At 33.0% G+C, this 21462-nt stretch overlaps 2 protein-coding genes across 10 annotated transcripts; both read right to left on the bottom strand.

Moving 5' to 3' along the window:
- Window positions 1-2234: 2234 nt before the first annotated feature.
- Window positions 2235-11026, bottom strand: LOC110808977 (F-box/kelch-repeat protein At2g24250-like). Of its 3 annotated transcripts, XM_022034663.2 has the most exons (5): window positions 10650-11026; window positions 9590-9640; window positions 8052-8181; window positions 7585-7659; window positions 2235-3627 (listed from the first exon to the last, which is right to left on the bottom strand). In XM_022034663.2, exons 1-5 carry the CDS (start codon window positions 10854-10856, stop codon window positions 2474-2476), a joined length of 1617 nt encoding a protein of 538 aa, XP_021890355.2. In that variant the 5' UTR covers window positions 10857-11026; the 3' UTR covers window positions 2235-2473. The 3 variants fall into 3 exon arrangements, with proteins under 3 accessions (XP_021890355.2, XP_088071249.1, XP_021890356.2); XM_088215123.1 differs by lacking the exon at window positions 7585-7659; XM_022034664.2 differs by lacking the exon at window positions 9590-9640.
- A 605-nt stretch (window positions 11027-11631) lies between these two features.
- Window positions 11632-21100, bottom strand: LOC110808958 (F-box protein At2g26160-like). Of its 7 annotated transcripts, none has more exons than XM_088215096.1 (4): window positions 20098-21100; window positions 16048-16117; window positions 15874-15953; window positions 11632-13121 (listed from the first exon to the last, which is right to left on the bottom strand). In XM_088215096.1, the coding sequence occupies exons 3-4, from the start codon at window positions 15947-15949 to the stop codon at window positions 11923-11925; spliced, it is 1275 nt and encodes a 424-aa protein (XP_088071222.1). In that variant the 5' UTR covers window positions 15950-15953; window positions 16048-16117; window positions 20098-21100; the 3' UTR covers window positions 11632-11922. The 7 variants fall into 7 exon arrangements, with proteins under 7 accessions (XP_088071222.1, XP_021890332.1, XP_021890328.1 ...); XM_022034640.2 differs by lacking the exon at window positions 20098-21100 and adding an exon at window positions 19090-19614; XM_022034636.2 differs by lacking the exon at window positions 16048-16117.
- Window positions 21101-21462: the final 362 nt, after the last annotated feature.

Below are 21462 nucleotides of genomic sequence, written 5' to 3'. Positions count from 1 at the left end.
ATGATGATATACTGGAATAGTTGAATAATTCAGTTGTACTTTCTCGATATATATATTGCTTGTCTTGCGTGATTTACGGTTGATTTGTAAAATTAGTAATTAATATGCAAATGAAAAATTGTTTAGTCATGTGAATTAATGAATGGTAGTTTTACTGGATATTTTGAGAGATAGTGGATGAACTGGGTACATAGGAAATCCTACAGTGAACATTGTCTCATATCGTACGGTGTATCGAGAAATGATAATTTTAACGCTCATACTAGACAGGATATGAGGACGGTCGGTTAGTTAATAATGTTGAATATTAGTTCACACGTAATGAGACATCCTTATGGGTCCCCAAAAATACTAATAGACAAATAAAAAATAGAAAGTAGTTGTTATTATTCACTTGAAAATGAGATTAAAATTTTATTTGAGTTATTGTATCTCTATAGGTCTATTTTAGAAATCTCACAACAGTAAATATATGCAATAAATGGTTTTCCTTATGATAAATGAATTTACTTAAATCAAGAGCTTTATTGCTTATTTTTATGATTTTTATCAACATTTAGTTTCTGTATCGATGAGTAGTGTGATATTCTTACTATACTAGTATAATTCACCATTTCATTTACTATTTTATATCAAGAAGATCAAAATGTAGATTCCGATCAACAAGATGGTTGTGAATAAGTTTCACCACTCGGACTCCTTTAGTGAAAGTCGTCCTAAAATATTCAGTTATTTGCTTTTTATTTATTTCTTGATTTTCGTTTGTGTTTTTAGAAATGACATTTTCGTAACCCTATTAGTCATTCTAAATTATTGTATAAGGAATATAAATTTTAAACTCTATTATTTTGCTTCCACATTTAATTTATGATTTTATTATCTTTTAATTCTGGATCTCTACAGAATGAATCTAACATATTGAGATTAACAAATATTTTATCAGAGAAAAACGTGATAGCGGCTTAACATGTAAATCATACATATTAATTAATGGTGTAAGCAATTCAATGTTTTAAACTTTTATTCGTAAATTAGAAATTGACAACATTTACTCCTCAACTTAAAAGAGGAGTATTAAAAAGAAAAAAAAAAATCATAATATGAAAGTAGTAGTAAATCAAGGTGTTAAAAAGAAAGAAAATCATAACATTAAAATGGAAGTAAATCAATGTGTTAAAGATGAAAGAAATCGTGGTATTAAAAAAGTAAAATCAAATTAAATAATAAAATAATATTATATGTACTTAATTATTAATTTTATTTTAATTATATAAAATATATATAAAAATTGTAATATTTATTAAAAATACACATAAATTAAAAAAATCATCCTTAATGATCTGATATATAATATTGACGAAAAATAAATAATTTTATGATAATAAAATAATAAAAATTATTGATAAAAAAAATATAAAATTTAAATAAAAAAATATTACGACAAAGAATTAATTAAAAATAATTTATTATCTTCGAAATTTTACTTATTACGTTAATTTATTTTTAATCAAGTAAATACTACTATAAATATTTAATTATTGATATTACACTTCAAAAAAATTATAAATCAAACTGATTTTAAATGCCTCGAAAAAGACTTCACCTCCGAAAACTCTTAAGCTCATTTCATAAATAAAATAATTTTAAATTTTTAAATAAATTTCACAAAAAAAAAATTATTTATTTTAATTATAATAATTTAAAGTCTAAATCTCAACTTTACATCACAAATTAAATATTATTAAAAATATAGAATTTGACACTTTATAAATATATTATATAGTGATAATAATTAATATATAATACTTAATTTGTATAAAATTAATAATTTAATTTATTAATATATTAATAAAATTATAATAATCAAATTAAATTAAATTTTAATAAATCATCCAAAAAAATATTTTATAACAGTTAAATTTTTTTAATCCGATAGTCATTACATGTTAACAATCCGATCTAATCTTAATTTAAAAGAGCTATTCTACAAAATATTTTAGAAGATCTCTTCAAATGACTTTGCTACTAGCAAAGGCCCGGAATGCCTGGTGCGACGAGCATATAAGAGCTAAATTTCAAATTTTTTCGAAGCACTTACTAAGAAAAATAAATAAATTTCTTAAAAATTAATAATCACTAAATGAATATGATGATAACATATCTACATCCAGACACAATCCAGAAGTTTCAGGCCAAAATAATCATGCATAAAATAGGGTTAAGAAGCAGGTCAATAACATACACAACACATCCAATAATATGAAAATCCAACAAATTATTCAACCCATATAAAATTCACCAGAAAAATTCAAATATGGAAACACAACGAAAATCCAACAAGAAATCCAACATCCAATAAAACCAAATTCAACAGGGAAGGGAAAGAAAGGCAAATAGCATCAGAAAGCTATTTCAAACTATAGTCTTGCCCAAATTCAGAAGGCAAAATAGTAAAGGAGCAACACTAGAGACTTCATTCTATGGTATACTGCTCCGGCATATCACCATGTTTATCATCCCAGACAACATCCATCTCATAAGCTTGATCTGGGAAGAACCATCCAAAGTTAAATCGCAGGTAACTCGCAGGAAATTCTATGCCAGTTTCGATCCTGTCAATGATACTGCAGTTAAGGGAGATCAACTCACACCTCAGGCCAATAGAAGGAAGATAGTACAAGCAGTTAATTGGTCCTCCCCACTTTTTCGGACTGATCAATCTAATGCCTCTGAAGGTGGACAAAAACAATGCTTTATCACCGAGATCAGTAACCTTCACCCACTTCATCTCCAAAAAATCTATCTCATGAATTTCTAGCTTCTTATAGGGAGTGAAATCAACTACCAAGAGTCGTTCATCCCCAACCACAAATTTCATATTGTTGCTACAAGACTCAGGCCTCCCTTCCAACTCCAGAAAAGTAATACAAGCAGACTTCAAATCGAAACATCCAATATGACCATCAAAGAATAGAGCATAAATCTTGTACTTAAAGACAGCTACATCCACAGCTTTTCTTCTTTCTTTCCTATCATACGCAAGAGCTATCCATTCGGCATCCCTATATCGACGAAAGTGGATCTGATTACATGCCTGACAAAGAGTCACAATTATAAAATCTTTCTGAGGGATAATAGAACCAATGATTGCCATTTCACGGACTTCTGGTCTTCTCTCAGGAAAAGGTGGCCTAGGAACTTCAAGCAGGTGCCCTGTAACAGGATTTGTAAACGATAAAAGATTGCCAGGGGGTAAAATGACAAAGTATCCACTAGAAACCCCAAGGAAGAATCTTTGGGAACGGCAATGCAGCTTGGTCTTGTATCTCGCCCCATCAGATATGTTGAAGAAGAAGCATGACTTCTTACCCCGGGATGACATGATAATCATAAATGGAGAAACAGATGTCAGAAAATCCTTTCTAAAGGCCTTAGAACTTGACCTCCAGCTGGTGCAGACACGACTGAATGACAAATAATCCACCATGCTGAGTCGCTTTGATAAAACATAAAGAATATCCTCAGGGAGTTCAGCCCATTGATTCAACCCTCTATGTTTACTTCTTTTACGCTTTTTGCGTCTTCCTCGATTGTCCTCTGAGTCATCGTCCCACTCCAGTAAGGTGCCTGCATTTAAAAAAAAATGACGAAGGTTACATAGCCCCCATGCATTTTTTCATTCTGCACAAGACATATCATTTGAGAGCTAGTCACCTGTTCAAGAAATCATCGATATTAAAAGTGGACCAGAGTGGTGAATCCAACCATAAACTGAACAACTGATTGCTCTAGTTTGAAAAATATGTCAAACATAGATTGAAAAAGTCAAAATTGGCCAGTTTGATTAAAACCAGCGAGTTCATTTTAATCTGGTTAGTTCAGATGATTAGATTTGATTACTGAATTTTTTCAGGTATCTGAAAATTCCTCACTTCCAAATGAAAAGCTCTTTCCATCACTGATAAATAATATTGATTGTACATACTTTCACTATAGTAAAATAAAATTAACATGTATTAGATACTAAGGGCTTTCTTTGAGAGAAAAAAGATAATAGTGAAAGGCACCAAGGATGTAAGCCCAAATGCTAAAGAGATGAAACAGAATTTACATTTTTTTAATGGAGAATAAATAAAAAGATCCAAGATATCAGTTTCATCATAGATGTCTGCTCTTTGAGCAGGATACAAAATCTTATTGAGACCAGTGCTCACTAATCTCGTGAAATGGAGATGCGGACTTGTTTAAAGTTCTTCTGTTTCTCTCTTTTCAAGGAACACAAAATAAAAAGAATACTTAAGGAAATAATCTTAGGTTGGGTATGAAAAACAAAGCATGCATAGTAATAGCACAAAATGGATATGAAATGTCAAGGTCAATCATCATTATAACATTGTTTTTTTGGTATCTGGGAATTGGGAAAATTTTTCTAGAACAAAAGTTCCCAATTCAAATTATGGTGGAAAACCAGAAATCTCATTGAAATTGGATAATAAAGGCAGATGTAATGCTTGATTATCTAGCAAGGCTTCCCTATATCAGGGCCTTGACTCATTAGGGATCAAGACAGCCCTGGGCTTAGGGTGAGGTGTATGAGTGAGAGATGGGAACGCAAGAAGAGGAGGAAGGGAAGAAGAAAGAAGAAAGAGAGAAAAGACAGAGAATTGGGGAGTATTCTGAAAATTAATAATAGTGCATTACTCATGCTCAGTCACCTAAATACATATTCGTATTACCCAAAAAGGGTAAACATCACAACGACCATGGCTTCAGACAGCTGGCACTCCAGCTAATAAGCCACTGCCAGGTACTACATAGTACATAACAGAAAGCTGAAAAGGAAAAAAACAGAATTTAGCGGAATTATGATCTTTTTGGCGCCTAATAACTCCTACTAAACCGTTTATGTCCTAACACTCTCCTTCTCTAATACTTGAATCTGAATATTTTCTAGGCTGGAGCATAGGACAAACAACACTGCTGGCACATTAATCAACTACCACTAGTACACAACTTCAGTCAGAAGGCATCTTTTTCCTTTCCTCCTACAAATCATATGCCAGAAAAGAAAAACAAGGGGAAAAGAAAAAGAAATATCCCAACCAGGTGGCCAAGAGAAGAATATTTCATAAGGGACTGTTATTTATTGCTGAGTATTGCATGTATTGAAAAATATCATAACACATAACAACCAAAAAATTTTCATATGGTTACTAACACTGAGTAGCATGCAGCATCATCAGAATCTCAGCAGGAAAACCAAAGCTCAACTTTGCACAAAGAAACACAGCCAACATGTTTAGATTTCAGATGCATGAGCTAGGTTCACAAGGCAAGGCAACTGATTGTAAACATGGTTTTTTCTTTTTGGAAAGATGTAAACATGCTATATCAAGAAATCACAAGAGAAACATAAAATCAAAGAGCGTAAATGGTATGGAACTAGGACATCAATGTCGGTCAAAACCAAAACTAGCTCTGAATCAAGTTCAAAAGTTGATTTACATAAACAATCCATGTTATTCAAGGCAATGTTGATTCTGCAGGAATATGGAATTCATTTGTGCGATTAACACAATGTTACGTTTCTGAAGCCACATTGACCCACCGACATTATAGAACATCATTCATAAAGTACCAAGAAGGTGTCACCCATGGACAAATGATTACCTTACAACATAAAAGCTCTATGACGCCCACAAGACAAAATCTTTATCACTGGCAAAAGCGTGGCAAGTAGTCAAAAGTATAGGATATACAATCAAAGATATCTGTCCCATGAAAAGGGCTTTCTACGCTATTGAAAGTTCTTCTATTCTTACTATCCATGGTATCCCAAGCAATGAAGAGCACTTTTAGCCTTCTGCTTTTCTTTATAGCAAGCAACAAATCCTCATCAGGTATTGTTGAAATTTGTTTTTTCATCAAACATGTACAGTTCAATTAAAATCACAAATCTTCATATTCCAAATCTGAAAATGTTAAAATGATCCCAACTGTATGTAGTATATTACCATTCATAACATGAGATTTTTAAATAAAATCCTACAAAAGAAACATTGTTAATAAAAGGGGTAGTCAGCAGCATTGAGAAAACTACATTATGCCCCTCGAAGCAACCTGTAGTTAGTGAGAAGAATAATAAAAAAATCTGTCTACAAAAAATTGAAATAGTTCAAGAGATCTTTTTCAGCTGAACTATCAACAGATCCTTCCTCCTTATCCAATGATGTGAAATTCTGTTGTCATCCAAAATGGTTGTATCAAACTTATCAAACATTTTGCATATTTTGACTTCTCGTAAAGGTCATATTCAAAAAAATTAATTGAAATGCTACAGAGAGGTTATGTAGTTGGTTTTACAATATATAGCAAGTAAGCCTGAATCATTAAAAACATGATCCAAAGTGCAAAATCTTCCTTTTAAAATCACAAAATCTCAAGGCAATCACATTATCTAAATATATTGTATAATAACTAACTATTTCTACGATAATGGTTGATTTTCTCTTAGTTCATAACATGATAATTCAGAAACAATTAGTTGAATAAGCAATAATACAGAATCTTTAAGTTGATAGAAAAAGTAAACATGAAATTGAAAAAGGAAAATGGAAATGATCCAACCTACAGTGATAATGATTGGATCTGCAATCACAGAGGTCAAAAACACAACCACACAGAATTGTTACAACCATATCACACTCAAGTGGAGTGAAGTACTCAATCATGAGAAAATATCTATTGATTTTATATATGAGCCATTGGAATAACAATGGAGTAACATCCAACTAGTTATAGTATCTCTAGAAATCCTATTATGACTAGAACAATAAATAGGAAATAACTATTAAATGGGAATCTTAACTAAACAATGAATAACAAGCCAATTAAAAAGATAATGATCTATACTAATAATAAGATGGAAAAAATATTCCTAGATGGTTTGTATAAAAAAGGACCCAATTTCATTATTTATTCTACATTCTCTAACATGATCTTATATGCCGGGAAGGATGTTAAGTTTAGTAATAGGAGTGGAAGATAAAGAGAGATTACTAGACGCTGCACATTGAACCAGCCAATTATGTCAAAAAGAATACTAAGCAATAATAAGAGAGTTTATGAGGTCTCCAAGATTTGAACTTAGGCATCAAGTTCCAACACCAAAAGTGCATAGTGGAAGTGTGCTGAGACTACACGTGGGTTCAGTGTTGAAAATGGATTACCACAAAAAATAATGAGATAACTAATTATCCCAAAAACTCTTTATGAAAGATTTTATGAGCAAATTGATCATGATTGAAGGATCTAAATATCAACACATAAATCCCTTTAAATAACTAGGTGTTAAGTCTAGTTCAAAAAATACTAAGGTTTCACAAAAAATCGTTTAAGAAATCAAATCCCTAAAACAAGAACTAAATCAATAATCACATCTAGAAAGACAAGATGCAAATTAAATACTGAAGATTCAAAATCAATAAGAGAGAGAGAGAGAGTATAAAAACGGTAATTCATAACTTGATGGTGATGATGAGATGACGAAGAAGAGCAAACAAAATAAAAAGCAAGAAATTTTACCTGCCATTGATGAGTATCGCACCAATGGACGAAGATCATATCGATCGCCGCCTCTCCTCTCCATCTCCTCCCTCTCTTGCATTCTCAATCTCAAAAGAAATTAGGGTTCCGACCATTTATACTCCTTAACTTAAGAAAGATACCATAAATAGCACACTTATAGTGGGTGAATCCTTATCATCGACACGTCATGTGACACCCTGTTAATTTTATCACACTAGAATTTGCGAACTCCAGAATTAATTTGTACATATCTTTCTCATTTCAGCTTAATTAAGCATTTCTAGAATGACCAAAAAAAGGTGCACTAGCAGCAAATTAAGAGAGCGCTGCCTGCGTTTAGAAAAATGAGGAATATAATACAAATCCTCATCAGATCAATGAGCTCCCCTAAGTCCTATGCAGAAGAAAAAGATAACCCTTAAACAAGAAACAGAAGGTGTAGAATCGTATATGCATAAATCTACCAAAAGAGGCAGCAACGTCGTCTGAAGCCCATCCATTGCTTGTCTTTTGGATATCCAATAGTGTGATAAACAAAATTAGTTCTTTTCCTTCTTTTATTGCCCGGATTCCATGCCACACTTGAAGCTTATCCTGAAACCAATGACCAGAATGATATCAAGTCTCAGTCACCCTCTTACAAAGATAACATTGACCAGAATTTTCCCCTTCTTTTCTTAGATTTTCATCAGTGAAAATCTTCCTAATCACAATTCTAGATAAAAGTACATTCTTGAAAAGAAAATTTCCCTCCCACTTCCAAAAAGATAATTCTAGATAATAAATTCATCTGCAGTTTAATTAACCTCAAGCAGAATGCGGTTGTCATAAGCTACCCCAAGACAACATTTTTCTACTGGCATTTTAAGCTCTACAATAGGAAATTCTTCTAAAGAATGCACTTTTTATTAATTTTATAATTTTGAAATTATCCTTAAAAAAGGAAAAAAGAACAGAATGGTGAACACGCTCCTTCCATTCAGCATTCTCCCACCATCAAACTCACAACACCACTTCCCTCACTACCATTCTCTCATAGCGTCCATTCAAGATATTTGATTTCCATATAGGAGGCTGGGGTGATTCTACCACCACACATGGGAATCGGAAGGTAGCTAATGACTTCTCTAGAAAACAAGGGAAAGAAGAACAGGAAAGCTTGATGGCATATTGACACATTACTGTGAGAAGGAGAGGTTGCAACTATATTACCAAATTAAAAAGAACAGAGGAGATCAAACCTGCACCATTCTGAAGTAAATACTTGGTTGGCATTACAAAATACGTGATGAGAAACACGTGAGAAGAGGGATAAGACATTGTGGCACACAACAGTGTCAACCAATGCGGTTGGGTTCCAAAAATGTCCAAACAATTTTAAATATTATCTATTATTTTCATAAAATTTATGAGTTCTTGAAACTTTTAAGAGTATTTTTTATTTATTCTCTAAATAAATAAAATATAATAAAAATATTTTGGAAAAAAATTTTCTATAAGCATTTTCACAGTAAAATGACATATATTTAAACAAGTATGCATAATCTACACACAAGCTATGCTAAAATACTAAAGTGCCATTTGTTTACATCTGAAACTGGTAATTTGGTAGTAGAATGACTTATGGTTATTTTCTTTTTTTTTAAAAAAAAAAAAGAAAGAAAGAAAGAGAGGACAAGATATCATCATATATAAAGAAAGAAAACAAGTTAGAAAAGGAAAAGAAAAAAAGAGAGGAAAGAGGGGTAAATTTTGTAAAATTTAAGGTAAGACAGTTTCCCAATTTCTTTGCATAATAGACAATGGCAAGCCCCCTTAGGTCCCAAAGACGTTATCCACATCATTCTAACCCAAATATCATTTGTAGGATTAACACATTAATTAAAAATTGTGGATTGTGTTCCAACCACAAAGCCCAGCAGTCAGCAAAAAGTTGCCTTCTCCAAAGAACTTCACATAATTTATTTTTTATCCAAACCCTCAAAGAAGCAGAGAAAAAAACCTCATGAATGGATGGGAATCCCCAACTCTCCCCAAATAGGCTGAATATATTCTGTAAAAATAAATGAAAAAAGCATCCATTAAATGTAAAAAAATATTAAAAACAAATAAAAAGGTTTCTAGAGGCACCAAGAGATTGCCACCCATTTACGAGCTCATAAATTAGAAAATTAAAAAAGGAACTCAGCTAAAATATCAATAATCTCACCTAAAAGCATTCTGACAGAGGATAGTATGATCTTTGAAAAAAATACTTAAACTTTTTCAGTTTGTTGCAGAGGGATCAAATATTTACAACTTGGACCAACCATTTCCTACTCTTTCTCTCCAAATAGTCCAAGAAATGACACGAGGAATAAGAGATACAAGCTTCTTCTTTCTATTATGACGGTGATTACCATAAAAGCCTAGTAGCTACATTCCTAATAGATCCACCCGTCACCCACTTGATTCCTGAGTTCCATCCTTAGAAACACTCCAAAATAGGGCATTCTCCTTACCTGATCTATAGAAGCTTTCTCAAGGGCAGCAAGATAACTCACATACTCCTCAATCTCAAAGGGTTTAGGACAGGTTGATTACAATCTTTCAATTAATTAAAAGCTAAGTAAAAGATTGTAAGAAAACAGGTTTGCAGTGCAGAGTCACTATATCGTACATTCTCCAAAAATGTATGAGATGAACAATACCAACCAAATCTTTCCTTCAGTACCGCAGGCATCTATGTCATCCAAAGCCTCCCCCTATAAGACTATATCCAGCCTTGATAATCTTCCGACACAATTTTCTATTGCTAGAATAAACCTCCACAACCATTACAATGGAAAGCCTTATTGGAGGTGACAAAGGATTTGACGCCTAATCCTTCTGCAGGCTGCAGTTCAAGAGAATCCTATTTAACCGAATGAAATTTTCCTCAACTCTCTCACTCCCGTAGGGAAGGAGACTAATACTTTTAAGATGCAATATCTTTGAAATTGATATACATATTCATCGCATTAAAAAAAAAAAAAAAAAAAGGATGAAGCAGCATACGAGAATACTAAAACTCAATTTCACACCTCGTTTCCCTCTGGTCCATGGCATCCTCCTGCCACCAAGAAAGCTGTTGGTGATAGAGAGGAAATCCATTGATGTGGCGGTTCTTGCAACACAAGCATCTGAAAGAAAAGAGATAGAAGACACTCCATTTGCCTTTTCGATGCCAAAATCGGCTTGGTTCTTGAACTCTCTTTTCGACTTGGTTTAGTATTTCTGTATTCGGCCATGATACATACGTTCGTGGTGTTCGGCCAAGTTCATGATAAGCTTGGAACCTCCAACAACGAAGGTTCAGAAATTGTTGAGCTCTGCAACTACATGGCCAAGCTAGTGATCTTCATTAGCTATTTTAGGGATGGTCTCTGCAACTGCAAGGATGATAGCGGTGGAAGCGATCGTGGCCATTGCAAGACGGTAAGATTTAAACTAATTCTATTTATATTATACACATTCTTGTTGGGCTTTCAAGCCCACGTTAGTTATTATTATATTTTTATGTTTATAATTTTCACTTCAATATATTTATTGCTTTTTTTTTTATAATATTACATGCTATGATTATTTAAAAAATATTGAAAATAATTAAATTTTTACACTTTTAATTTTATTTTCGTAGTAATATAATTTAGATCATTATCAGATACATTAATTTTTTTAAAAAAATTATAAATTAATTATCTTAACTGACTATTAAGAAGCATATATCTTGTTATTTGGAGAATCTTAATTGTTAATCTTCTCATTAATTTGTACATTTGAATTAATTATTTTTTAAGTACAAATAACATATGAAAATTAAAAATCCTATAGTTTTTTATCGGCCCCTCTATTTAGTCTTATAACATTTTAAAATAATTCAGTAATTTTATGCAGTAATTAACGAAGAAATTACTGTATAGAATTACTATAAAATATTACGGCTCCAACATAAATCCTTGTCTCTCCTGGGCATTCTTAAATTTCCATGCACAATCCTATCAACAACAAGAAATGAAGTCCCAATAAACAAAAAGAAAGCATCAAAAGTTTCCATAATGTCTAAAAACATAGACGAACAAAACAAACAAAGGCCAGACAGTAGAGTCTAGCGATCAAAAGTCACAACCACCAGCCCTACTTTAGAGTTATTGGAGGTTCCAAACCGAAAACAAGTCCAAAACAAGGAGAAACTAACATCAAAAAACCCAGAAAAAGTTCCAAAGTTTGAAGTTCTGACCAAATTTTAAAAGGGGGAAGAGAGCAAACAAGCAGCAAAACCCCTATGCTTTAACTTCTCTTCTCGTCCATAAGACCTTACTCGTCATCCCGAACAACATCCATGTCATAAGCACTCTCAGGAAAGTACCATCCAAAAGGATATAGATTATAACTGTTCACGTTAATTATGTATTCACCAACCAACTCTCTCTCAAGGGAATACACATGGCACTTATTTAACATGAACTCAAGTTGGTAGAGACAGTTGCTGTGCCCTCCCCATTTCTTTGGGTTCAACAATCTGCTACCCTTAGCACTAGAGAACAATCTGTTACCCTTAGAACTAGAGAAAAACAATGATTCATCACCCAGGTCTGTGATCTTCACCCATTCCATCTTCACGAGATCTATCTCATAAACACATAGCCATCTTTCTAGTAAAAAGTCAACTACCAAAAGGCGATCACCTGAAGTCACAAACCTACTATGTCTGCTTGATCCAGGCTTACCATTGAGTGGCAGAAATGTCAGACAAGGAGTAGATTTCAGGTTTAAAAAGCCAATCTCACAATCAGTGCCTAGTACATAAACCTTGAAGTTAAAGACAATCAAATCCAAGAAACACTTGTCCTCGCCATACTCACAAGAAGTCCATCTGGAATCTGTGGATCGACGAAACCAGAGCTGTAGACACCTTTTAGTTAGACCCACCATGAGAATTTCTTTTTGAGGGATAACCAAAGCAATGATGAGAAGATCAAAGATTTTATTTAACTTAGTATATTCTGGTGGTTTGGTCACGACAAGATGCTGCCTTGTGATTGGGTTGGTCAGCCAAATATCATTCTCAAGGCTTTCCATGACCAAATATCCACTAGAAACCCCATGAAATAATTTCATTGATATGCTAGGAATCTTAATCTCAAAAATGCTGCCATCAGATAAGTTGTAAAAATAACAGAATTCTGGCCTGTAGGGTGATAGGAGAAGGAGAAGTGGAGGTATGGATGTCAAGATGGCCTTCTTGGAGACTGCAAAATTTGACCTCCATTTTGTACAGACTTGGCCAAAAGAGAAGTAATCTTGGATGCTGAGTTGTTTGGATATAACATAAAGAAGATCCCCGGGAAGCTCTGTCCACGGTGGCATCTCATCACCTGGACTTACCCTTGGTTTCTTGCAGCTTTGTATGTCGCCCTTTGAGTTATCATCCTTTGAATTGTTGCCCTTGGAGGTGCTGGCCTTTGAGTTTTTGCTGTTAGAGTTCCCATCCCTCTTCAGCATGGCCCCTGCATCTAAAGAGAGAGAAAAGAGTACTAATGAATTTCTTTTGGCATATGGCTAGGTAAAAGAAAACTCTCAGCCGTTAAAAGAAAACTCTTCACCTGTTTCAGAAATCACAATTAACTTCTTACTTCTAATTTTGTTTCTACTTATCAGGCAATAAAAATATTGTGGTAAAGTCGATCTAATAAATAACATGGTTTTGTACCAGTATCATATTCATGGAACAAAATTGAAGAGATTCTGATATACATGGTATAATATTCACTCTAGCAAATATTTATCAAAAAAAGAAAAGAAAAAAAAAATCAGCCTAGCATGTTTAGTAGTAAAGAAATGCTGAGTAGGAAAATGTCAGGGTCAATCATTATTGAGATAGGAGACATCGTTCTTTTGGATTTGGGGAATTTCTTGGCCAGATCTCTTCTAGTCGGGAGGTTCCCTGATCAAAATAAATTGCTACAAACCAAACATTGTTTATATGTTATAGAACTAGAAAACACACATTGCATAAGGCAAGCATATTTAGATAACCTATCATTTTTCAAAGAAAGTTCTTTTCTTTTCATAATTAAATCTAAAAAATCTCTAGCCAAGAGCAAAGCATAAATCAAGAAGAGTGCTTACATATTCATCAACCACAAGCAAACTAGCAATAAAAAACTTCAAAACTTGCCACTTTAACCCCAATTGAGGTGGAAAGAAATAAAATGACATCCCTCAAAGAGATGCAAATATATATATATATATATATAAATGACATCCCTCAAAGAGATCCAAAAATATATATATATATATATACATATATATATCTTTTCAGATAAAAGATTTCAATATGTAGAAAAAAAGGAGTATCATACAACAGAACAACAAAAGAATTTTCAGCTATCTGAGAAAGCCGAATATGTTTACATGCCAATGAACATTTGAAAAGCCACACAAAAACCCAGCAAAAGAGAAGGCACTGCATAAAACATTTAGAGTTCGAGATCCATAAGCTAGACTATGAGGGCAGCTGATTAGAAAACTCAAGCTCCACCAATGATCATTCCAGCCCAAGTCCACAACTGGTTAGCCAAAAGATGACATTTTGCACTCTGCATTTTATCGATACATATTTATCATACATAAAAAAAGAAAAAAAGTGGTATAACTGGTAGGTCCAAAACTTATTCAATGGAAACTTCCTGAGAAGAAAGAAAGCCTTCGACAGAAACAACATCAATATAACCTTAAGAAAGAGGAGTTCCCTCAAATAAGGAGGTCAAAATTAAATAATTAAAGGTACATGGCAAAGAACTAGGATCTCATCTCCAATAAAAATATGGTTGATTCTCCATGCATATTAAAATCATCCAAGCAAGATTGCATCTCAGGTTTTGAAAGCCACATTAGCCCAATTAGAACATAAATTCGGGACCAACACAGGTATGTTAAAAGATTGTAAATGAATATAAATAATACATGGATAGATGGTTAATTATCTATATGTATATCGACAGAGAGAGAGAGAGAGAGACACACACACACACAGAGAAAGGAAAACCACAAATGAACATAAAGTGTCAGTAAGAAATTTGGTCATGAAACTAACTCAGATGCATCTATTGAATTAGAGAGTGAGATGCAGAAAGGTAATAGAGAAGGTTCCAAATGTTGTGATTTTTCTCCTCCAGCACATATCAGAATTCAACTACAGAAAAGTTAACATTCTCAATAGTGTGCATTTTCTTTCATTACATAAAGATAACTAAATAAGGTTACATCATATATTCCTAGCAACAAAGAACAAATTCTTTTCTTGTTCTACAAAACTATTGATTCTCATAATCATGATTTGAAAGTAAAATACTTGCTTTTGGTAGGTGAATACAAAATTCGTCTATAAAAAGAATTCTGAATTATGTTAAGCATAAAATAAATATTCAACTTGGGAGTTATAAGAGAGAAAAATTAAAAAACACTAGTTAGAGATTTCCTGTTGGAATAAGCTTATGCCAAAAACAGAAAAAAATTTAGGATAGTAAAGGATTGTAATATGTAGATATGAAAAGAGATCCTTTTTTTTTTCAAATTGAGTCTCACTAGGTTCCTTTTTAATGGCTGCATTGACCTTAGTGAATTGTTTTAATGCTGTTAGGATAATAATGTTGGTAGCGTGCAATAAAATTATTATAATAGCAGATCTATCTATAGGATCCTACTCTCGTGTTAATATTAACAAGCAACATATATGTTATGTAGGCACTTCTAATAACTCTGTCAAAATCATAAGACATAACAATTACAAATGTATATACATTCTCTTTTCGGATCTTAGCATCTCAAGACAACCATCAAATGTTATTATCTAAGTTAAAACATAGAATCAATTGATTTATATCTTAATAAATAATACATGAAAACTAGCAAAAACTTGAATTGTCCTTAATGAAGATCCTATCAGGAACTATGCATGTTAATTTGATGATGATTTCCAAGATTAGATCTCAACATATAAAATGCCTTTAATACACGTGTTTATCGTCAATTTCAAAGATTTAGACCTAAAAACATCAATCAGTGCATTTAGAGAAATCAAAACCCTAAAACCATAATTAAGTCAAGCATCATTTCTAGAAGAACCAGTTGCAAATTAATGCTCCAAATTCATGAGATATGAGAGAGATAAAAATGAATATGATGATAACCACGATGACGATCAGAAAAACAGCAACAATAATGACAATCATGGAGATGAGTGAATAAAACAAATAGAAGTACCTTCATCTCTATCTCGACATATCGGAAAATATAAATCTGAACGAATGCCTATAAGACGGTCTTCCTTGTCCTCCATCTCTCTGTTTCACTCAATCTCAAAGAAAATTAGGTTTTTCAAATGAAAGGAAAATAGGTTTTCCAACCAGTTATACTCCTTGCACTTGAGAAACATACCATAAATAACAGTTCTAATGTATAATTCACGTGTCATGCAACACGCTGTCAAATCTTCTAGAGCCACGTCCTAAAACAAATTTGATTTAGCCAGGTGTCATAGGTCCACATTATAAGCAGATTTTAATTTGCTCTTTTGTCTAATAAAAACTAGCATATATCAAGATTGAGTTGCTTGCCTTTAGCTTAAAATTTGGCCAAAGGGAAATTTTTAAATGGAAACTGAAAGGAGAGTTTTTTAAGATAAAAAAACATATTACATTTAAAACTGTTAGTTCCCATCCGCACAGAGGATATTTACACAATATTAGAAACCAAGATATCTAGAAAGTTCCCCAAATCCTCCCCATGAAGGATAGGGTACAGTGTTAACAAATATCGGAAAAAGGAATCAATAATCTCTAATTCTATGAAGGGAGAGCAAATACCCTCAAGCACTTAGTTTCTTTCTCTACAGAAAGACCCAAAAAATGGATAGACGAATAAGATTAATAGTCTTTCCTTTCTCTGCTCACTCTAAAGCACATCCAAGCCTATAGCACTCCTGTAACTTTTGACTGACTTGGAGACAGCAAAGAACAAATTTAGAAGGCCTAAAGCCAAACCAACCTTCTGGCTTCTAGCTTCCAGCAACCAAAGATGTAGATGGTTGGGGATTCATAGTCCCAAAGACAAAGAGAGCAACATTGTGAAGAATGGCTGAATGTGTATTTTATTGAATATTGGACCAGATTATGAGTAACACTAATGCCCGATTTATTTGTCACTGTATAAGTGCATGGGGTTATTTTACTTGATTTTCAAATCTTCTAAAATTCTCTTTAACTATGGTAATTTATATACCCTGTGAGACATTGCTCGGAATTCAGATTTTGCACTCAACCTTGCAATTAGATTTTTTTTCTCACTCCTCCATGTAACCAAGTTATTCCCGATGAAGGTACAATAGCCTATGGTAAATTTTACAGTAACCTATGATAAATCTTCTGTTCACTAATAACCCCGCGTAGTCTGCACTCATATATGCTTCTAGGAGAAACTTGAACAATAGAAAATGTCTTTCCAGAATGTACTTTATATTAATTTTACAATTACAAAATTTTCCTTAAAAAAGGAAAAATAATAGAATGCTGAAGACTCTCCTTCCATCCAAAATTCTCCCACCATCAAACTCACAACACCACTTCCCTCACTACCATTCTTTCATAGCGCCAAGTTCAAATATTGGATTCCATATAGGAGGCTGGGGCGATTGTACCACCACACATGGGAATAGGAAGGTAGTTAATGACTTCTCTAGGAAACAAGGGAAAGAAGAGCAAGAGAGCTTGATGGCATATTGACACATTACTGTGAGAAGGGAAGGTTGCAACTATATTACCGAATTCAAAAGAAAAGTGAATATCAAACCTGCACCTTTCTGGAGGAAATACTTGGTTGACAGTACAACATAGGTGAGGAGAAACAAGTGACAGGAGGGATAAGACATTGTGGCATACAACAGTACCAACCATGCGTTTTTGAAATTTTTAAGTATTTTTTATTTATTCTTTAAAAAACAAAATATAACAAAAAGATTTTGGAAAAGAATTTCTATAAGCACTTTCACAGTAAAATGACACATACTTGAACAGACATGCATAATCTACACACAAGCTAGCTACAATACTAAAGTACCATTTGTTTACAGCTGAAACTGGTAGTTTGCTAGTAAAATGACTTATGTTTATTTTAATTAAAAAAAGAAAGAAAGAAAGAAAGAAAGAAAGGAAGAGAAAACAATAGAAAGAGGACAAGGCATCATCAGATATAAAGAAAGAAAACAAGTTAGAAAAGGAAAAAAAAGAAAAAAAAAAAAGAGGATTAAATTAGAGAACTTATGAGCCCATAAATTAGACAATTAAAAAAGGAACTCAGCTAAAATATCAACAACCGAACCTAAAACCATTCTGATAGAGGATAGAATGATCTTTAATCAAAGTACTTAACTTTTTCAGTTTGTTGCAGAGGGATCAAAATATTTACAATTTGGACCAACTACCTTCTACTCCTCTCCAAAAAGTCCAAGAAATGACACGAGGAATAAGAGATACAAACTTCTTCTTTCTATTATGACAGTGATTACCGTAACAGCCTAGCAGCTACGTTCCTAATAGACCCACCCGTCACCCACTTGATTCCTGAAAGGGAAGCCTTCTCGCTTGGAAGACACAACAAAAGATGGTTAGGGATTTGAAATTGCAGAACAAAAGAGACAACTATTAGCAATAATGCATTCCTCTTACTGAAGTTACCCACGGTAAAGTATACACTCCCATGTTGCTCCCTAGATAAAGAAAGCAACCCCAGGGGACACCTTCTGCTTCCAAATAGGCTTTCAGGGCCAACTGTGAACGGCAGTATCCATTTAAATGATCAACATAGCAAGATTTTGATAATGAGTTCCATCCTTAGAAACACTCCAAACTGGGGCATTCTCCATAACTGATTTATAGAAGCTTTCTCAAGACCAGCAAGATAACTCACATACTCCTCAATCTCAAAAGGTTTAGGACAAGGTTGATTACAATCTTTCACTTAATTAAAAGCTAAGTAAAAGATTGTGAGAAAACAGGTTTGCAATGCAGAGTCACTATATCGTACATTCTCCAAAAATGTATGAGATGAACAATACCAACCAAATCTTTCCTTCAGTACCGCAGGCATCTATGTCATCCAAAGCCTCCCTATAAGACTAAATCCAGCCTGATAATCTTCCGACACAATTTTCTATTACTAGAATAAACCTCCACAACCATTACAATGGAAATCCTTATTGGAGGTGACAAAAGATTTGATGCCTAATCCTTCTGCAGGCTGCAGTTCAAGAGAATCCTATTTAACCGAATGGAAGTTTCCTCGACTCTGTCTCCCCCATAGGGAAGGAGATTAATACTTTTAAGATGCAAAATCTTTAAAATTGATATATATTTATAGCATTTTTTTTTTTGTAAAAAAAAAGGATGAAGCAGCATACGAAAATACTATTACTCAATTTCACACCTCGTTTCCCTCTGATCCATGGCATCCTCCTGCCACCAAGAAAGCTGTTGGTGATAGAGAGGAAATCCTTTGATGTGGTGATTCTTGCAACACAATCATCTGAAAGAAAAAAGATAGAAGACACTCCATTTGCTTTTTCGATGCCAATATCTGCTTGGTTCTTGAACTCTCTTTTCGACTTGGTTAGTATTTCTGTATTCGGCCATGATACATACTTTCGTGGTGTTCGGCCAAGTTCATGATAAGCTTGGAACCACCAACAACGAAGGTTCAGAAATTGTTGAGTTCTACTACTACATGGCCAAGCTAGTGATCTTCATTAACTATTTTAGGGATGGTTTCTGCAACTGCAAGGATGATAGTGGTGGAAGAGATCGGGACCATTGCAAGACGGTAGGATTTAAACTAATTCTATTTATATTATACATATTCTTGTTGGGCTTTCAACTAAGTCCAAGCCCATGTAGTTATCATTATATTTTATCTTTTTATTTTTGATCCATCATTTCTATAATATTTACATTTTTTTTTTGATAAATTTAAGTAAAATATATTCATTATTCTTTTATAATATTGTATACTATATTATAAAAAAATATATTATTAACAATTAAAAATTTAATGATTTTGACTCATTTATGTAGTAATATAATTTATTGAGATCTTACACTTATAAGAAGCATCAATTTTTTTAAAATTTTATAATTAATTATCTTAATTATAGTCATAAAAGAATAGATATTGTAACACCCGCAATTTTGCAGTCTTGAAAAAATATATTTAAAATTTTAATTAAGCATAAAATTATGCGAATTAAAGTTTTAGGGACTTAAATGAAGAAAAAATTAAATTTTAGTGATATTTTATGAATAATAAGAACCTAAATAATAATAAATATAAAAAATAGGGTCAAAATATAATTTTAAAAATGTGGGACACCTCAGCAGGTGAGATGGGTCAGGCTGTTCGACCATGTGTGCATACACATGGCGAGATCTGGAAACATACCGTCTAGATTTGTCTTGCGGATTTGACAACTCCCAAAAACCCATATAAGAGCTTCATTTTCAACTCTTGAAGAGGAAAGAAGAACCCTAGCCGCCAGGGAAGCCCAGACGGCATCGGGACTAAGAGAGCGGAGGGAATTGAGGAGCCTTAGCCTCGTAAGGAGGAGGAGTGAGCAGTAGTCACGAAGGTGGGACGCAGGGGAAGGAGAGACGTCGCGAGAAGAAGAGAAAAAAAAGAAGGAGAGAGCATCGAACAAGAGAAGAATAAGAAGAAAAAAGGAAAAGAAAAAAGAAGAAGAAGAAGAAAGGAAAAAAAAAAAAGGGAAGAGAAGAAGAAGAAAGAGAAAAATCAAGTTGAGTAGAGAGAAAAAGATAGAGAAAGATTATAACGGCACCAAAAAATTTAAGAAGAAGAAAAAGAGAAGAAGAAAAGAAAAAAAAAAGTGAAGAGAATAAGAAGAGAGAAAAGAATCATGTTGAATAGAGAGAGAAAGAGAGAGAGAGAGAGAGAAGAATAAAAAGATGATGATGATGATGATGAAAGGAAAAAAAAAAGAAGAAGAGAAGAAAGAAAAAAGAAAAAGGAAAAAAGGAAAAAGAAGAAGAGGAGAGGGAAAGGCCACGGGGAAGAGGAGGGAAGAGGAAGGAAGAAGAAAAGAAAAAGAAAAAGAAGAAAAGAAAAGAAAGAAAACAAAAAGAGAAGAAGAAAAAAAAAGAAAAAAGAAAAAATGGAAGTATAGTGACCAAATATGATGTTGGTAAACCGTATGCGACAACGCGCATTGATTCGATCATCAATGTATGGGATATTTGGTGATATGCGTGTAATGGAGCATGGTAATGTTGGCGATCAGGACCGTGTATCCCAAGATAAAATCTGTTCCTAATTTTATATAATATAGTTTATAAAATTATTTATAATTTAATATATGTATTTTTTATTATAAACAAAAAAAATTATCCAAACAGTATTCAAATTTCCAGGGGAACAATAGACCGAGTTATAAAGGATTTTCAAAACTTTCTCAATTACACTATAGGTAAGAATTATGTGTATTCTGTATGAAGACATAAATTATATATTTATGTAAATATGTATATGTGTAATGCATTATGTGTAAATGTTTAAATGTATGTGTAATATAATATGAATAGAATTAGTATGTCTAATTTGTATTTGTATATATTTATATAATATATATATTTACGTTGTTACGCATATGTGTGTATATATATAAAAATATACGATAGATGATATATAAACTGATAAGAACAGTACTGATAAGAACAAAATTGGTAAGAACAGATGTAACGATCTCGAAAATTCAAAAGAAAATATATATATAATAATCTGAGTGTGGAAGCG

The sequence above is a fragment of the Carica papaya genome, chromosome 1 (assembly GCF_054855325.1).
Source record: "Carica papaya isolate Zhongbai chromosome 1, ASM5485532v1, whole genome shotgun sequence".
NCBI lineage: Eukaryota > Viridiplantae > Streptophyta > Magnoliopsida > Brassicales > Caricaceae > Carica > Carica papaya.
Note: the sequence above shows the minus strand (reverse complement) of the source record. Positions and strands in the feature narration are given on the sequence as shown.

Excerpts from the sequence above, each read along its gene's own strand:
- LOC110808977 (XM_022034663.2), bottom strand. The coding sequence starts at position 10,856 with ATGGCCGAATACAGAAATACTAAACCAAGTCGAAAAGAGAGTTCAAGA. Across the intron at positions 9,641-10,649 it reads ATGGACCAGAGGGAAACGAG|AATATATTCAGCCTATTTGG; the intron begins GTGTGAAATTGA and ends TTATTTTTACAG. Across the intron at positions 3,628-7,584 it reads GCGATACTCATCAATGGCAG|GCACCTTACTGGAGTGGGAC; the intron begins GTAAAATTTCTT and ends TTTTAAATGCAG.
- LOC110808958 (XM_022034636.2), bottom strand. The coding sequence starts at position 20,141 with ATGGGTTTTTGGGAGTTGTCAAATCCGCAAGACAAATCTAGACG. Across the intron at positions 15,954-20,097 it reads CCGCAAGACAAATCTAGACG|AGAGATGGAGGACAAGGAAG; the intron begins GTATGTTTCCAG and ends TGAGTGAAACAG. Across the intron at positions 13,122-15,873 it reads ATGTCGAGATAGAGATGAAG|ATGCAGGGGCCATGCTGAAG; the intron begins GTACTTCTATTT and ends CTCTCTCTTTAG.